We start from the raw sequence: 18,793 nt of genomic DNA on the forward strand, positions 1-18,793 counted from the left end.
AAGAGTAAAGGCAATAAAGATTAGAGGAAGATGCATCTGAAGGATGATTAGAGCCAATAATATGAAAAGGAAAGAACTATTTGTTGCTGTACACTAAATATGATTTTCGTATGTAACGTATTCCTTGAGAAACGAGTACCATGAAGGAGCAGACGTCAATAATACTGAAAGCTGGAGGAGCAGTGTTAAGCAAAAGCGAGAAATATATATATATATATATATGTAACTCCTTTTTTGTAGCAAAGTTCAAATAAAGTAAATATAAAAAAAAAAAAAAAAAAAAAAAAAAAAAATATATATATATATATATATATATATATTATATATATATATATATATATATATATATATATATATATATATATATATATATATTATATATATATATATATATTATATATATATATATATATATATATAATTATATATATTATCGTACCTAGTAGCCAGAACGCACTTCTCAGCCTACTATGCAATGCCCGATTTGCCTAATAAGCCAAGTTTTCATGAATTAATTGTTTTTCGACTACCTAACCTACCTAACCTAACCTAACTTTTTTGGCTACCTAACCAGACCTAACCTATAAAGATAAGTTAGGTTAGGTTAGGTAGGGTTGGTTAGGTTCTGTCATATATCTATGTTAATTTTAACTCCAATAAAAAAAAATTGACCTCATACATAATGAAATGGGTAGCTTTATCATTTTATAAGAAAAAAAATAGAGAAAATATATTAATTCCGGAAAACTTGGCTTATTAGGCAAATCGGGCCTTGCATAGTAGGCCGAGAAGTGCGTTCTGGCTACAAGGTACGACACACACACACATATATATATATGTATATATATATATATATAATATATTATATATAATATATATATATATATATATATATATATATATATATATATGTCGTACCTAGTAGCCAGAACGCACTTCTCAGCCTACTATACTAGGCCCGATTTGCCTAATAAGCCAAGTTTTCATGAATTATTTGTTTTTCGACTACCTAACCTACCTAACCTTACCTAACCTAGCTTTTTCGGCTACCTAACCTAACCTAACCTATAAACATAGGTTAGGTTAGGTTAGGTAGGGTTGTTTAGGTTCGGTCATATATCTACGTTAATTATAACTCCAATAAAAAAAAATTGACCTCATACATAATGAAATGGGTAGCTTTATCATTTCATAAGAAAAAAATTATAGAAAATATATTAATTCAGGAAAACTTGGCTTATTAGGCAAATTTGGCCTTGCATAGTAGGCTGAGAAGTGTGTTCTGGCTACTAGGTACGACATATATATATATATAATATATATATATATATATAATATATATATATATATATTATATATATAAGGGTCTGCCGGCCATGTGCCATTATCTTGTGACATCCTGACCCCACCGGACCCGGACTCAATAGTGTGCAGTGTGAACATCCTGGGAAGGTGTGAGAGTGGCGGGAAGTGTCCAGTGAACTATCGCAACCAAAAACAATCAAACAAGGGGATTGGCAGTGTGGAATCGTTTGAACTGCAGTGAGGGCCAACAAGGGCGCCCTGAGGGGCGCCCTGAGGGGCTCCCTCGGTTATGGTTGTGGGGGTGGGGGGTGGGGGGATGGGGTGTTGTTGTGCGGTCATTCGAGGGGGGTGACCAGTGTGTAATTGTTTATGAAAATATCCCTGAAAAATAGATACCTCGGCTCCCGGGAAACAGGTATCGTGTTTTAAGTGCATCGAGTCCACAGTGAACCAGATTATATTGTGCAGTGATATATCACGAAATTATACATACGTGTTGGTGTCACCCCTCTGACACCCCCCCCCCCTCCCCATACCCGCAAGTGTGTACCGTCACCCAACCCAAGAGTCACCTCCCCACCCTGCCCCACCCCCAACCGCGACCGCTACCTCCCTGTGTCCACCCCCTCACGCTACGTCCGCCCAGCACCCACGCAGCGCCTGCCCAGCGCCCGCCCAGCGCCCACCCAGCCTTCGCCCAGCGCCCACCCAGCGCCCATCCAGCCTTCGCCCAGCGCCCACCCAGTGCCCGCCCAGCGCCCACCCAGCGCCCCCCCAGCGCCCGCCCAGCGCCCACCCAGCCTTTGCCCAGCCCCACCCAGCGCCCGCCCAGCGCCCACCCAGCGCCCACCCAGCCTTCGCCCAGCGCCCACCCAGCGCCCGCCCAGCGCCCACCCAGCGCCCGCCCAGCTCCCACCCAGCGCCCGCCCAGCGCTCGTCGATGTCGCAGGTCACGACTGACAGCCAGGCTTCTCTCAGCCAAGAGGAGCCATCAATCGACGACAGGTATGGCACATGCCAAGTGTGTGATAAGGTGTGGAGACTCAAGCGTAACGGAGATGTGCGCAAGCAGGCTCACAACGGAACCGATTGTCCGGGTATGTGGCGCCCTCCCAAAGATGGTATCAATCAAGGCCCCGCTCCAGCAGTCAGGGAAAACACCCCCAACAGCTTCATTTCGACTGAGAATCTACTAGAAGCCATCAAAGCAACATCGGTTGGAACCTTGCAGCACATCCCCAAAGCTGCCCGGCCCCAGGCAGCAGCCAAACTATCCAGCCTCTTGAAAAAGGTCAATGACTCCCCCGGAACTATCCAAGCATGGCACAACCTTCTCCTGTTTGGAAACATATGCCTAGCTGTCCCTGCAAGGAGAGACAAATCACTAGCTTCGTCGGTCATTATGGCTATAAATAGTTTTCCTAGAGAGGACAACCAGGCACCCCTCCCCACCCGTGCCAAAAACACCCACGGTAGGAAAGGTATCAACAGCAGAACCGAGGCATCCAAAATCAGAGCAACAGTCAGCAAGAAAATAGAAGAAGGCAACACAATAGGGGCGATCAGAGTCATCACCAGTGAAGACACAGTTGCCACCAGGGATGCCGATACAGCACAAGCCCTGAGGGAAAAGCACCCACCCAAAGCTCCTCGTGACGACAGTGTCCCCCTAGTCGGTGTCACCAGAGCAGAACCCCTGTGTGTGCTCGAATCCATGGTGCATAAAGCAGCTTTATCCTTCCCACCAGGATCAGCAGGTGGGTTCACAGGACTACGACCCAACCATGTCAAACAAATGCTCAACCCTGCACTGGGAGACATTGCACAGGGCCTCCTGGTGGAACTAACTAGATTCACCAACTCATGTCTAGCTGGCACCATACCAGAGACCATACGGCCTCTCTTTTTGGCGCTACCCTCTGTGCCCTGAGGAAAAAAGATGGAGGAATCAGACCGATAGCTGTGGGCAATTCACTCCGGCGTCTCGTCGCTAAGGCTGCTACTAGAGCAGTTAGTCAGGCAGCAGCCGATATGCTGAAGCCAAAACAGCTTGGGTTTGTCATTCCCCAAGGGTGTGAGGCAGCAGCTCATGCAGCTAGAGCCTACATTGCCAACATTACGAATGAAAAAGCCCTGATAAAGCTGGACTTCAAAAATGATTTCAATCTGGTTAGAAGGGATGCAGTCATGCAGTTCATCGCCTTTTTCCTTCCCTCTACCCGTTTGTAAACTCATGCAAGAATCTAACTCTGCTTTTTGGGGAACATGAAATTGAATCACAAGAAGGTGTCCAACAGGGTGACCCCCTTGCTCCTTTTCTTTTCTACCTAGTTATCAAGGAAGTCACCGATAACCTGTCCAGTGAGCTCAACATTTGGTTTTTGGAGGATGGTACTCTAGCCGGCTCCCCAGCCTCACTCTTGGACGACATAAGAATAATTCAGGAGCAAGGAGCAAGCCTAGGCCTCACCCTGAACCCTTCCAAGTGCGAAATAACCTCCACCAACCAGCACATAATAGAGCAAATAAAGATTGTTTTGCCTGACATTCATACAACCAACCCTGAGGACAGCACACTCCTAGGTGCTCCTCTTGGAAGGAATGCCATCGACGGGGTCCTTGGTAAGAAGATCACTGACCTGAAGAGGATGAACGAGAGGATTGAAGACATCGATGCTCATGATGCACTTTACCTCATCACCAGATGCTTGTCCCTCACCAGGCTGACCTACTTTCTAAGATGTTTGCCATCTTTCAACAATATTAAATTAGAAGAGTACGACAGCTTGCTGAAATCAACACTAGAAAAAGCCCTCAATCTTTCCCTCAGCGACTTACAGTGGAAACAGGCCTCCCTTCCTGTCAGACTCGGGGGCCTTGGCATGCGCACAGCAACACAAATTGCTGTACCAGCGTTCCTGTCCTCTTCAGTGGGGTCTGACAACTTGGTGAAGGAAATCCTACCTGAGCACCTAGTTCAACAGGCAGGGGTACATGATCCCAGCTTCACAGACTGCACAACCAAATGGGTCTCTTTCGCAGGACCAGCACCCCAACCACCGCCTTCTGAAGCCCATAAGCAATCCAGCTGGGATCGCCCCATTGCCGACCAAGAAGCTGCGACTTTGCTAGAAGCTGCGACAACAAAACATGACACTGCCCGACTTAGAGCTGTAGCAGCTCCCCATGCAGGTGATTTCCTATTAACAACCCCAATGTCAGCAACCGGCACCCGTCTCACACTGCAGGCCCTCCGAATTGCCGTGGCTCTCCGCCTCGCTGCCTCAATCCACACCGAATACAGGTGTATTTGCGGCGAGGCAGAGGCCGACAGATACGGACGACATGGCCTTCTCTGCCAAAGGACAGGAGGATGGCATGCAAGACACGGCGAGGTCAATGACATTATTAAGAGAAGCCTTACCACAGCCGGTTGTCCAGCAGAGAGAGAGCCCCGTTACCTAATATCCCGCAACTCTGATGGGGCCTGTTGGCCGCCCAGACGGAATCACAGTGAACCCCTGGAAGAATGGTAGACAGTTGGTGTGGGACTACACTTGCGTTTCAACGTTAGCCAATACCTATGTTGACTTCAGTGCTACACAAGCAGGAGGAGCTGCCAATCACCGGGAAGCGGCCAAGTCACGTAAATACAGAGACCTTGAGCACCGCTACAATTTTGTCCCCATTGCCTCAGAGACACTTGGTGCCTGGGGTAAAAGTGGTGCTAGCTTTTTGAAGGAGTTGGGGTCTAAGCTAATCTAAACAACTAGAGACCCTGGAGCTGCCAGTTTTCTTTTTCAGCGCCTTAGTGTGGCAATCCAGAGAGGAAATGCACACTGCATCCATGGTTCCTTCCTGCCATCTGAGGAGCTGGAAGAGCTGTACAACTTGTGACAAGCAGCCTTGCACCCTGCATGTAATCAATATTGTAACTTATTTTGTGTAATGACATTTTCAAATAAAGTTAGATAAATATACACACATACCAAAAGAATAGGGGTGGTAGGAGAAGAAAATATCAAAGTGTTCAGTGAGGATCCACAAGGTCTTCTCTGAGTACTCGTTATTTTCTTCTCCGAGGCAATGGGTCCCTACACTTGCACCAGAGGTGGTACCCCTTCTAGGTATTTAATATATATATAATATATATATATATATATATATATATATATATATATATAATATATATATATATATATATATATATATATATATATATAATGTATATATATATTGTGACGGTAACGCGTTGGTGTTCGGCTGTTTCAAAAGCTAGGGGTATGGCCTCGTCACATATAGAAACAAAAAAGAGAAAATCTGGAACTTCGTCTGTGGTAAGGTAATGGGAAGACACACAAAACACAAGTAAATTTAACAGTGAGATTTTAATTACGTTAGAAAAGCAAAACATGAATAAAATGGACATACAAATTGGAACATAAAATCAATCAATCAAAATAATAAGAATAATCAAATGGCAAAATGAAAAGTTACGTTAAGACAAGTGAGTAATAACAAGTGAACAATATACAATGCAAAATATGGGTGCAGGAATATTGGCTTTAAGCTGCCACCTCTCTTAGTACACGTAAGCCAGAGCTTAGTCTACCAACGAGACGTGTTAACTTGTTGAAAGCACTGGATATTCTGAGGTCTGCAGGTCGTGGCGGCCCCAGACATCAGGTAGTGTGGCGGTGGAGGAGCGGGTGCAACTGACCACCAGCCAATCAGCGATGAGCAGGCGACGGACAGGTAGTTTGGTGGTTCAAGTGGTGGAGGCGGAGCAGGTGTTCCTGGTGCTGAATACGTTTGCTCTCTGGCAAACCTAGGAGTTGTACTTGTTGGATATTTCTTCCATATTAGTTGTATAAGGATGTATAGCGACGAACTTAGGAGGGAAGAGCAGGCTCAATCTCTTGAAGGAGATTATTGTCACAATATATATATATATATATATATATATATATATATATATATATATATATATATATATATATATATATATATATATATATATTAGTATTTTGGTAGCAGTCTTTCCTGTAGACATATATTATTAAATATGACCGAAAAAGTAAGATTAATAATTCTAACACGAATTTTCTCAATCTTTCGTACATTTCTTTTCACTGTTGGAGGTGTGACGATAATCTCCTTCCAGAGATTGAGCCTGCTCTTCCCTCCAAAGTTCGTCGCTATATACATCTATATAAAACTAATATGGAAGAAATATCAAACAAATACATCTCCAAGGTTTGCCAGAGTGCAAAACGTATGCAGCCAGGAACACCTGCTCCACCTCGAACCACCCAACTACCTGTACGTCGCCCGCTCATCACTGATTGGCTGCGTGTCCAGTTGCACCTGCCCTCCACCCACCACACTACCTGATGTCTGGGGCCTCACGACCGCCAGACCTCAGAATATCCAGTGCTTTCAACAAGTTAACACGTCTCGTTGGTAGACTAAGCTGTGGCTTACGTGTACTAAGAGAGGTGGCAGCTTAAGCCAATATTCCTGCACCTCTTATTTGATTGTATATTGTTCACTTATTATTACTCACTTGTCTTAATGTAACTTTTCATTTTGTCATTTGATTATTCTTATTATTTTGATTGATTGATTTTATGATACGAATTTTATGTCCATTTTATTCATGTTTTGCTTTTCTAACGTAATTAAAATCTCATTGTTAAATTTACTTGTGTTTTGTGTGTCTTCCCTTTACCTTACCACAGACGAAGTTCCAGATTTTCTATTTTTTGTTTCTATATGTGACGAGGCCATACCCCTAGCTTTTGAACAGCCGAACACCAACGCGTTACCGTCACAGAGGTAATTCAAAAATCAATTCTCCAAAATTCATTTTTATTTCTAGTCTGACGCGACACTTGAGTGCGTTTCGTAAAACTTATTACATTTTCAAAGACTTTAGTTAACACATACACAAATGAATAGAACTTACACATCTCCGATTTTGTTTATATCTACATTTGAGTGAGGTGGATGGGGTGAGGTGGTATTTAATAAGGTATTAATTTCATCAACACAAGCCAGAACATGAAACAATGGGTATTGAATAGAAGTTATTGTAGAAAGCCTATTGGTCCATATTTCTTGATGCTTCTATATTGGAGCGGAGTCTTGAGGTGGGTAGAATATAGTTGTGCATTAATTGGCTGTTGATTGCTGGTGTTGACTTCTTGATGTGTAATGCCTCGCAAACGTCGAGCCGCCTGCTATCGCTGTATCTATCGATGATTTCTGTGTTGTTTACTAGGATTTCTCTGGCGATGGTTTGGTTGTGGGAAGAGATTATATGTTCCTTAATGGAGCCCTGTTGCTTATGCATCGTTAAACGCATAGAAAGAGATGTTGTTGTCTTGCCTATATACTGGTTTTTTTGGAGCTTACAGTCCCCAAGAGGGCATTTGAAGGCATAGACGACGTTAGTCTCTTTTAAAGCGTTCTGTTTTGTGTCTCGAGAGTTTCTCATGAGTAGGCTGGCCGTTTTTCTGGTTTTATAGTAAATCGTCAGTTGTATCCTCTGATTTTTGTCTGTAGGGATAATGTTTCTATTAACAATATCTTTCAGGACCCTTTCCTCCGGTTTATGAGCTGTGGAAAAGAAGTTCCTGTAAAATAGTCTAATAGGGGGTATAGGTGTTGTGTTAGTTGTCTCTTCAGAGGTTGCATGGCGTTTCACTTATGAAACTTCTTATGATGTCTTCGACGAAACCATTGGAGAAGCCATTGTTGACTAGGACCTGCCTTACCCTACAGAGTTCTTCGTCGACTTGCTTCCATTCTGAGCTGTGGCTGAGAACACGGTCGACATATGCGTTAACAACACTCCTCTTGTACCTATCTGGGCAGTCGCTTTTGGCATTTAGGCACATTCCTATGTTCGTTTCCTTAGTGTAGACTGCAGTGTGGAAACCTCCGCTCTTTACCATGACTGTTACATCTAGAAAGGGCAGCTTCCCATCCTTTTCCATCTCGTAAGTGAAACGCAGCACGGAACTCCGCTCAAATGCCTCCTTCAACTCCTGCAGATGTCTGACATCAGGTACCTGTGTAAAAATGTCGTCAACATACCTGCAGTATATGGCCGGTTTCATGTTCATGTCGACTAAGACTTTTTGCTCGATGGTACCCATGTAGAAGTTTGCAAACTTCTACATGGGTACTTCTACATGACTAATATATGTCATTCTATATAGATACAGCGATAGCAGGCGGCTTGACGTTTGCGAGGCACTACACATCAAGAAGTCAACACCAGCAATCAACAGCCAATTATTGCACAACTATATTCTACCCACCTCAAGACTCCGCTCCAATATAGAAGCATCAAGAAATATGGACCAATAGGCTTTCTACAAACACTTCTATTCAATACCCATTGTTTCTGTTCTGTCTTGTGTTGATACTTTTAATACCCTATTAATATCCCCTCCTGTTCTGTCTTGTGTTAATGCCACATCACCCTTCCCACTTCACTCAAATGTAGATATAAAATCAGAGATACGTTCTAATCAGTTGTGTATTTGTGAAGTCTTTGAAAATGTAATAAGTTTTACGAAACGCGCCTGTGTCGCGTCAGACTAGAAATAAAAATGAATTTTGGAGAAGTGATTTTTGATTTACCTCCAACAGTGAAGCGTAATGTACGAAAGATTGAGAAAATTCGTGTTAGAATTATTAATCTTACTTTTTCGGTCATATTTAATAATATATGTCTACAGGAAAGACTGCTACCAAAATATACTAATATATATATATATATATATATATATATATATATATATATATATATATATATATAGGAAAGAATATATATATATATATATATATATATATATATATATATATATATATATATATATATATATATATATATATATATATATATATATATATATATATATATAGGAAAGAAAATAATGCTGGGGGTCAACTGGCATTGAGAAAGATGTGAGAGACAAAACATATAGCAACAAAATATTCAATAAAAGGATGATAGTCTGGATAAGTTAAAGCTAAGTCAGATCAGGTTTGTTTTGGTTAGAGCATTTAACTATGTACTCAGCAAAGCATGAGTCAACATCATCTAGGCCTGGACTAAGGTTGGGTATGTTGTGTTTTACACCCTAGATGACTAGTATGTGAAGAGTAAAGGCAATAAAGATTAGAGGAAGATGCATCTGAAGGATGATTAGAGCCAATAATATGAAAAGGAAAGAACTATTTGTTGCTGTACACTAAATATGATTTTCGTATGTAACGTATTCCTTGAGAAACGAGTACCATGAAGGAGCAGACGTCAATAATACTGAAAGCTGGAGGAGCAGTGTTAAGCAAAAGCGAGAAATATATATATATATATATGTAACTCCTTTTTTGTAGCAAAGTTCAAATAAAGTAAATATAAAAAAAAAAAAAAAAAAAAAAAAAAAAATATATATATATATATATATATATATATATATATATATATATATATATATATATATATATATATATATATATATATATATATATATTATATATATTATATATATATATATATATATATATATATATATATATATATATATAAAATGATAAAGCTACCCATTTCATTCTATATGAGGTCAATTTTTTTTTATTGGAATTAAAAGTTCAAAGTAGTACCTAGTAGCCAGAACGCACTTCTCAGCCTACTATGCAATGCCCGATTTGCCTAATAAGCCAAGTTTTCATGAATTAATTGTTTTTCGACTACTTAACCTACCTAACCTAACCTAACTTTTTTGGCTACCTAACCAGACCTAACCTATAAAGATAAGTTAGGTTAGGTTAGGTAGGGTTGGTTAGGTTCTGTCATATATCTATGTTAATTTTAACTCTAATAAAAAAAAATTGACCTCATACATAATGAAATGGGTAGCTTTATCATTTTATAAGAAAAAAAATAGAGAAAATATATTAATTCCGGAAAACTTGGCTTATTAGGCAAATCGGGCCTTGCATAGTAGGCCGAGAAGTGCGTTCTGGCTACAAGGTACGACACACACACACATATATATATATGTATATATATATATATATATATATATATATATATATATATATATATATATATATATATATATATATATATATATATCGTACCTAGTAGCCAGAACGCACTTCTCAGCCTACTATACTAGGCCCGATTTGCCTAATAAGCAAAGTTTTCATGAATTATTTGTTTTTCGACTACCTAACCTACCTAACCTTACCTAACCTAGCTTTTTCGGCTACCTAACTTAACCTAACCTATAAAGATAGGTTAGGTTAGGGTAGGTAGGGTTGGTTAGGTTCGGTCATATAGCTACGTTAATTTTAATTCCAATAAAAAAAAATTGACCTCATATAGAATGAAATGGGTAGCTTTATCATTTCATAAGAAAAAAATTAGACAAAATATATTACTTCAAGAAAACTTGGCTTATTAGGCAAATCGGGCCATGCATAGTAGGCTGAGAAGTGCGTTCTGGCTACTAGGTACGACATATATATGTATATATATATATATATATATATATATATATATATATATATATATATAATATATATATATATATATATATATATATATATATATATGCGAACAAGCCTGAATGGTCCCCAGGACAATATGCAACTGAAAACTCACACCCCAGAAGTGACTCGAACCCATACTCCCAGAAGCAACGCAACTGGTGTCTTGTACATACCAGTTGCGTTGCTTCTGGGAGTATGGGTTCGAGTCTCTTCTGGGGTGTGAGTTTTCAGTTATATATATATATATATATATATATATATATATATATATATATATATATATATATATATATATATATATGTATATATATTAGGGCTGGTTAGGTTCTGTCATATATCTACGTTAATTTTAACTCCAATAAAAAAAATTGACTTTATACATAATGAAATGGGTGGCTATTTATTTTCAGGGAAGGCGAGGCAAGTAACAGTATACAAGATATCCTAAGTACTTTATCCTGGCAAGGTCGCCAATGTCGGGGTGTCTCTCTCTCTCTACATGGACACCACCCAGTAGTATTAGCAATCACTGTTACTCACCGTAGCCCTGCGGGTCTTCACTCAATCCTCGCGGCGCCACTGTTCGCCAGGAGAGTATCCCAGTCGATCCCCAGCCAGCCTTATAGCCAAAAAATGAGTGGGAACACAGTTTGCTCTCTCCTAACCGTGTGCCCGCCCCGACAAGGGCTCTACCACTAACTGCAAGGTCGCCAACTGGTGTTTCTCGTGTCCAGTAACACGTCAGCGGTATTGTGGAATTGTGGTACGAGTTTCAGAGAGCTCACTCATTAAATCTGGTAACAGGCAGGTATATGTCTCTAATACTCTCACTCTTTGGATCTGTTGTATAGCAACAAGATATATATGGAGGGATAATACAAACGCAAAAGTATTTTGTATTTTACTTAAAAACTTCAAGGTATTATATCCATATCAACAACGAAACATCAAGTACAATGCAGAAAGTCACTCTCTCTTCATAAAACTGGGGCTCATCTAGAGGCCAATACTCCCTTCTCCTGTCAATGTCATAATCAGCTGAGCGGCCCCCCTCACCGTGCAAATGCTTAGTACTTGTTTCTTTGGCGTGAAGCGCCTGATTTTTTAAATTCGCATGGATCACTATGTTTGAAATCAACACAATATGTTCTATAATGGCAATAAAACACAATGAATCACCACACTGATCTCAAGTTCAATAACTCATTTCTACAGCACTTAACCTAATATTTCACTCCAATAGCGTAATGCACTGTACTTCCTAATAATTACAATGAGTGCAATTAACCACGGTACGGTTCTTAGATTCAGTAATTCCTCTCGAAGGTGATAACACAATTAATCACTGCACACATGGAAATATTATTCATCACACCAACATATACATATACAGAGATAAATTCATCAATATCGATAATAATAAGATAAATACTGGGCACACAGAATAACACCAATAACTGGTACACTTATATATATATTCTCTGGCATAAGTTATCATATTAATGTCACATGAAACGTCACATCATCAACGACACAGTAAATTCCTCAATAATTCCAGGTGCCTGCACGCACCACTTATATAAATATCGTGAGAGCTCTGTACAGCCTCACTCTGCACAACTGTGCCTTACTGTGACATATACATAGGTGAGCCTTGCTCACGACATGAAAGATACTCTGGCTAAATATATAGCTGACTAAAGGGGAATTGGGAGGGAAATTAGAATCACCTACTTCCACCTCACTGATGTGGACTCGCCCTCCGGTGAGAGTTGAATTGTAGCTCCTGGTCCCGGCTTTCGCCTCATTGTAGGGAACGCCCCCCCCCTCACACACTGATGCGTTTTCCAGGAACCCAATCAACGTCCCAAAATAAACGCGTCGTCTCCGTGCTCTGTCCTCCGCAGGTCCGTGCTCCTCCACAACTTCTTGAAGGGTTGGAGTCGGTCTCCCGGCCGTCGACTTCTCCTCACAACTACGGCTGCCAACCTACTTCTCGGCTGCAGTCGTCCTGATTCCCAATTAGTTTCTTCTTTCACTGCTTCCCGGTGGATTGGCCCAGCTGCTACGTCGTCACTGTGAAGCTATCAGACGTCACTGTCTAGACTTCACACTCTTGCACAGCACCTGTCCTTGGATCCCTTGATGCTCAATATTCCGTCAATTCCCTCTTCAGTCCACACATGGAATGAAGGAAGACCTCTCAGCGTACTTGCAGACAACGGGTGACGCGTAAAATCCACATGAGCGGAGTACAACTGTCAAATCTGACAGGACCAACCTTCGCACATCCGTCCACCTTGACGTGTCGTGTCAGACTGGTGGCGCCAAAGCGGCGCGATCTCCGGACCCCCCTGCCTTCGTGACGTCATACTTGCCAGGGGCGGTTTTCATTGGCTCCCTGTGCCACGTCACTGTCAGTGACCAATCTGGTGCCACTGACATCACACAGTTTTGGCGGCAAAACGGAGGGGTAGCGCCATTTTGGCGTCCTAAAGGGCCTAAATCACAAGCCAAGATACCTTTCTTTTATGAATTTCTCGCCAACGCGAGAACACTACATGCTCCCACATATATCAAACTGTTGCCCGCGATGTAGAGAACGCTCGGGTAAAGTGGATATGACTCTTACAGCAGGCGTGGGAGAAATATAAGGGGTGAACACCGTCACATACCCCTCCCCTTAAAATAAGAGTCGTGTCTGGGTAGTGTACACGGGACAGGGCATCTGCAACCACGTTGTCCTTCCCTCTGATGTGCTTGATGTCCAGCCAGTACTCCTGCAGTAGTAACGCCCACCTCGTCAGTCGTTGGTTGGAGTTCCTCATCTTGTACAAAAACGTCAGAGGGTTGTGATCTGTGAACACAAGAACAGGTCTCGCCCCTCCTCCCACGTATACGTCGAAGTGCTTCAGGGCCATTACTAAAGCCAAAGCCTCCTTCTCGCCGGTACTATAGGCACGCTTGTATTTCACAAATTTCTTGGAGTAGAAAGCTACCGGCCTATGTACTTCACTCCTCTCTTCGGCCAACATGGCCCCTATCCCAACGTCGCTGGCATCCACGTACAGGATGAATCTGGCTGAGAAATCTGGGGATATTAATACTGGGGCCTCCATCAACAGTTTCTTGGTCTTCTCAAAAGACTCCTGGCAGGCCTCTTCCCATTTCCATCGCACATTCTTGGAGAGTAGCTCGGTCAGGGATGAGCTACCGTGGAAAAATTCTTGCAGAACCCACGATAGTATCCTATCATCCCAAGATATCTCAACAACTCCTTACGCGTCCTGGGCACTCCCTAATGGCTGACACTTTGTGATCTACAGGGGTTACTTCTCCTTGGCCGATGACGAAGCCTAGGTACTCTAAGTGGGCCTTCCAAAACTCGCTCTTGGCTAAGTTTACGGTTAAGTTAGCCTCCTCTAGTCTCCTGAACAATTCTTGGAATCTTTCCAGGTGTGTCTTCCAATCGTCGGCGTACACGACGATGTCATCGATGTATACTGTGCAGCCTTCTGCCCCCCTCAGCAACTCATTCATCATGCGCTGGAAACAACTACCGCTGTTTTTCATTCCGAAGGGTAACACCTTGTATTGGTACAGCCCGTCCGGTGTTACGAAAGCTGATATCTTCCTGGCCTCGGGAGACAATGAGATCTGGTAGTACCCCTTGAGCAGATCGACCTTGGATACGTATCTTGCACTACCCACCTGTTCGATGCAATCGCTCACCCTTGGCATGGGATGGGAATCTGCCACAGTGATGGAGTTCACGTTTCTGTAGTCTGTACACCAGCGGAATGTACCATCGCTTTTCTTCACTAACAAGCATGGGGAACTCCACTCACTGTTGCTAGGCTCCGCAACGTCGTTCTCAAGGAGATACTCCACCTCCTTCCTCATCAGCTCTCGCTTCTCTGGGCTTGCCGTATAAGTGCTCTGCTTGACGGGCCTGGCGTCCCTCACCTCTACCTCGTACATTACACTCTTGTGTCGTCGGGGCACGTCGGTAAAGAGAGAGGCATATCCCTTAATAGGTTCGTCAGGTCCGCGCTTTGCTGTCCTTCCAGGTGTTGTAGCTTGTCCTCGATCTTCGCCAAACTCTCTGAATTGGTGAGATGAGTTCCGTTCGCCCTGGACCACTTTCCTTCCTCCTCTGGAAGTTCCTGATCCACTTGCATGCACAAAACCATCTTCTGCTGGGGGTCTCGAGTTATCGTTCCGTCCTGCTCGGCGGCTCCTCTTTCCTCAGGGAAGAAAGGCTTCAGGCGGTCGACATGACACTACTGTGTCTTGCGGGGTCTATCCGGCTTACCAATTTCATACATTACAGGACCCAACCGCCGTAGCACTTGGTACGGTCCCTCGAATCGTGACTCGGTCACTCGGCTCTTACCCGGCAGCAATACCATCACCTGGGACCCAACCTGGAACTCTCTCGGCATAGCCTTCTTGTCATACTATTCCGACATCTTACGCTGCGCCTCCTTCAGATGTTTTCCTGCTAGTTCCTTTGCTAAAGTGAGACGCTCCTTGAACTTCTGAACGTACTTGTTGACCTCCCTCACGGTCACTCCTGGAGCCCATTGTTCCTTCAGCATGGACAGAGGACTTCGCACCTCATGTCCATACACCAGCTGGAACGGGGAGAAACCTAACGATTCTACCACTGCATTACGTATGGCAAACAACGCAGGGTATACTGCCTCATCCCACTCAGCTCCATGCTCTGCGCAGAACACTATCAGAACGGTCTTCAAGGTGGAGTGAAACCTTTCGATCGCCCCTAGCGACTGCGGTCGGTAGGGCAACGACCGAATTTGAGTCACTCCCCAACTTGTCACGGTCTGTCTGAACTATTTGGACTGGAATATACTTCCACAGTCCGTCTGAATTTCCCTGGGCATTCCCACCCAAGAGAAAAATCGTTGCAGCTGCCCGACTACTCCTCTCGACGTCAAAACCCACATCGGGACAGCTTCCGGAAATCTCGTCAACGCGCACATGATCGTCATCAGGTAGGTATTTCCTCGCTTCGTCCGTGGCAACGGTCCCACCCCGTCGACCAACAGACGCTCAAATGCAGGCCCAAACGCAGGAACAGGGACTAATGGGGCCTTTGTTATTGCGGGTTCGCTCTTCCCGACCCTCTGGCAAGGCACGCACGTCTTACAATAACGCCTCACATCGGCGTCCATACCTGGCCAGTAGAAATGATCCCTGATCTTACGCAACGTCTTGGTCACCCCCAGGTGACCTGCAGAGTCCACAGAGTGCGACAGATCCAACACTGCCGCTCTGCACCGGGCCGGCAACACTACCTGGTGTCTTGTACCTAGAGATTCTTCTCCGGCCTCCATCCTCACAGGCCTCCACTGTCTCATCAGCATGCCGTCCTGTATGTAAAAATGAGTGGCCCTCTCAGAACCAACACGTCCTTCTTTGGCCTCATGAATCAATTCGGGGAACTCTATCTGCTGCAACTCCCCAAGACGAATGCGGTTCACCCCAAGAGAACTGGCGAGGGTCACCTGTAACTCACCATCCGGGCTGCCTTCGCCCTCCACTCGTTCTCTGGGTTACATGAAGAGGTGATCGATTCCCGGGCTATCGGACGTCTCCTCTTCAGCCCTATCAGATCCACTCCCTCCGTGTCCGTTGCACCGCTTCGGAATCACAGCGCATACAGGGAACGCCACCGCGGCGATTCCCTTCTCGTCCCCACAGGCGTCGATTACTCCGCCTTTCTCCTTATAGTGCTCCAAGCACTCCTCGCCCTTCACGAGGTTAGGGAGGACACATCCTCGACATGCGTCATTTCCCAGGATGACTTGTGCCTCCATCTTGGGCATTGATGCACAGACCCCCACCACAAAGGTCTGGCAACCATAATCAGAATTCAGACTCACCTGGTGTAGGGGCATCCTCTTTGGGCCTCCCACAGTGGTCACACTTGCCACCCCCACATTGGTACTCTCGTAACCATCGGGGAATACGGTTTTGCTCACCAGGGTAAAATTTGCCCCAGTGTCTCTCAATATCTTCACCGGAGTTGGGTCTGCATCCCCCATCCTTACGGTTCCCTCACACACGAATGGGTGAACTCTTTTCTCCCCACTCAGTACGGGTTCATCCCGCACACTCTCGGCCATCTGGTCCTCGACCCTCACGAAAGCAACGTTCCCCCGCTGCTTAGGGCGTTTGCATTCCAGCGAGAAGTGTCCGAATCCCCCACAATTGTAGCAGCGGAACTTCCCCGGCGGTGACCTTCCACCACCGCCCACCCTGGCAACGCCTCCAGAGGCCGTCGCTCCGTGGGTCTTTCTCACACCATCTGTCGACTCCTTCGTCGCAGCAACAGCTCCTGAGCTCTCAGCTTGAGACTTCTTTACCGGCTCCACAGCACTCTTTGGGCCTACTGTCTTCACTCGAGAGGTGGGACTTGGGAGAACTCGCTCCTGTCCTCCATCCGTCCGTCCTTCTATAACTTCTCCCATATCCGGAGTATACGGGCGGTCGGTGCTGTCCCTCTCGACGTGGTCGTAAGGCTTCTTCCAGCATGTCAGCTCTGTCGGCAACGGCCCTCAGGTCCTTTATGTCCGCCTCCTTTACTCTAACCCTGATCTCAGGAGAGAGCACGGACATAAATTTCTCCATGACCATAAGCCTCTTGACATCCTCAGCCGACTTCGCTCCTTCGGATTCCAGCCACTTCAGGAACTTTCTCTCCATGTTCCTCGCCGTCTCCGTATAAGATTTTCCTGGCGAACGGGTACATTCCCTGAACCTCTTCCTGTAACATTCCGGCGTTAGCTTGAAAGAGTGGAGCACAGCTCTCTTTACAGCATCGTAGTTGGTGCACTCCCTGAGGTCGAGCATGTTGTTGGCTTCACGAGCTTCACCGGTGAGCCTACTCTGAACCAGCTCCACCCTCGGCCACTTCTTCAAAGTAGCGACCCTCTCGAAGTGGTCAAAGAAACCTTCAACTTCGTTTGGTACAAAGACTGACAAATCTCGCTCCCTCACTCGGCGGTCTTCCTGCTATGGCGGAGCAGGTGGAGCTAGCCCTAGCTCAGCTCGCTTCAGCTCAACCTCTTTGTTAGCTTCAACCTCCTGCTGTTTCAGCCTAACTTCTAGCTCGCGCTCCTCTCGTCTCAGCTGTGCCTCATGCTCACACTCTTCCTTACGCAGCTGTGCCTCTCGCTCTTCCCGGCGCAGCTGTGCCTCTCGTTCTTCTCTGCGCAGCTGTGCTTCCAGCTGCAGCTTCAATATCTCCAGCTTGACACTGCGCCTGCTGCCGCTGGATTCCCTGCTGCTCCCACCAATGCTCAGATGTTCTCCCACACTAGCAGGTGTCTGTGGCCGTTCTTCCCCCAAAGCTTCATCACGGGCCCTGAGCTGCGCCATGATCTCGAGCCATCTCTCTCCCACTTTGGAAGATCTCAATTTTATCCCAAAGTGGTCGGCTATCGATTGCAGCTGTGCCTTGGTGCAATCCTCTAGCACCTGCTCATCCCTTGTGTCAATGAACCTTGTTACCTTATCATCCTCCATCTTGTGCTACGAGTGATAACCTGTACCTGATACCTAATACCACTGTAAAGTACGACAATTGCAACCTTTATCTTGATCGTTATCCTGGTGAAGTCGCCAATATCGGGGAACACGAGGCAAGTAACAATATACAAGATATCCTAAGTACTTTATCCTGGCAAGGTCGCCAATGTCGGGGTGTCTCTCTCTCTCTACATGGACACCACCCAGTAGTATTAGCAATCTCTGTTACTCACCGTAGCCCTGTGGGTCTTCACTCAATCCTCGCGGAGCCACTGTTCGCCAGGAGAGTATCCCAGTCGATCCCCACCCGGCCTTATAGCCAAAGAATGAGTGGGAACACAGTTTGCTCTCTCCTAAC

At 44.5% G+C, this 18,793-nt stretch overlaps 1 protein-coding gene across 1 annotated transcript; it reads right to left on the reverse strand.

The window, feature by feature from the left end:
* Positions 1-17,919: 17,919 nt before the first annotated feature.
* LOC138360138 (uncharacterized) lies at positions 17,920-18,432 on the reverse strand. The gene has a single exon (XM_069320079.1). It carries the CDS (start codon positions 18,430-18,432, stop codon positions 17,920-17,922), a length of 513 nt encoding a protein of 170 aa, XP_069176180.1.
* Positions 18,433-18,793: the final 361 nt, after the last annotated feature.

The sequence above is a fragment of the Procambarus clarkii genome, chromosome 8 (assembly GCF_040958095.1).
Source record: "Procambarus clarkii isolate CNS0578487 chromosome 8, FALCON_Pclarkii_2.0, whole genome shotgun sequence".
Taxonomy (NCBI): domain Eukaryota; kingdom Metazoa; phylum Arthropoda; class Malacostraca; order Decapoda; family Cambaridae; genus Procambarus; species Procambarus clarkii.

What these genes read in the sequence shown, in the direction of transcription:
- LOC138360138 (XM_069320079.1), bottom strand. Translation starts at nt 18,432, where the DNA reads ATGGAGGATGATAAGGTAACAAGGTTCATTGACACAAGGGATGAGCAG.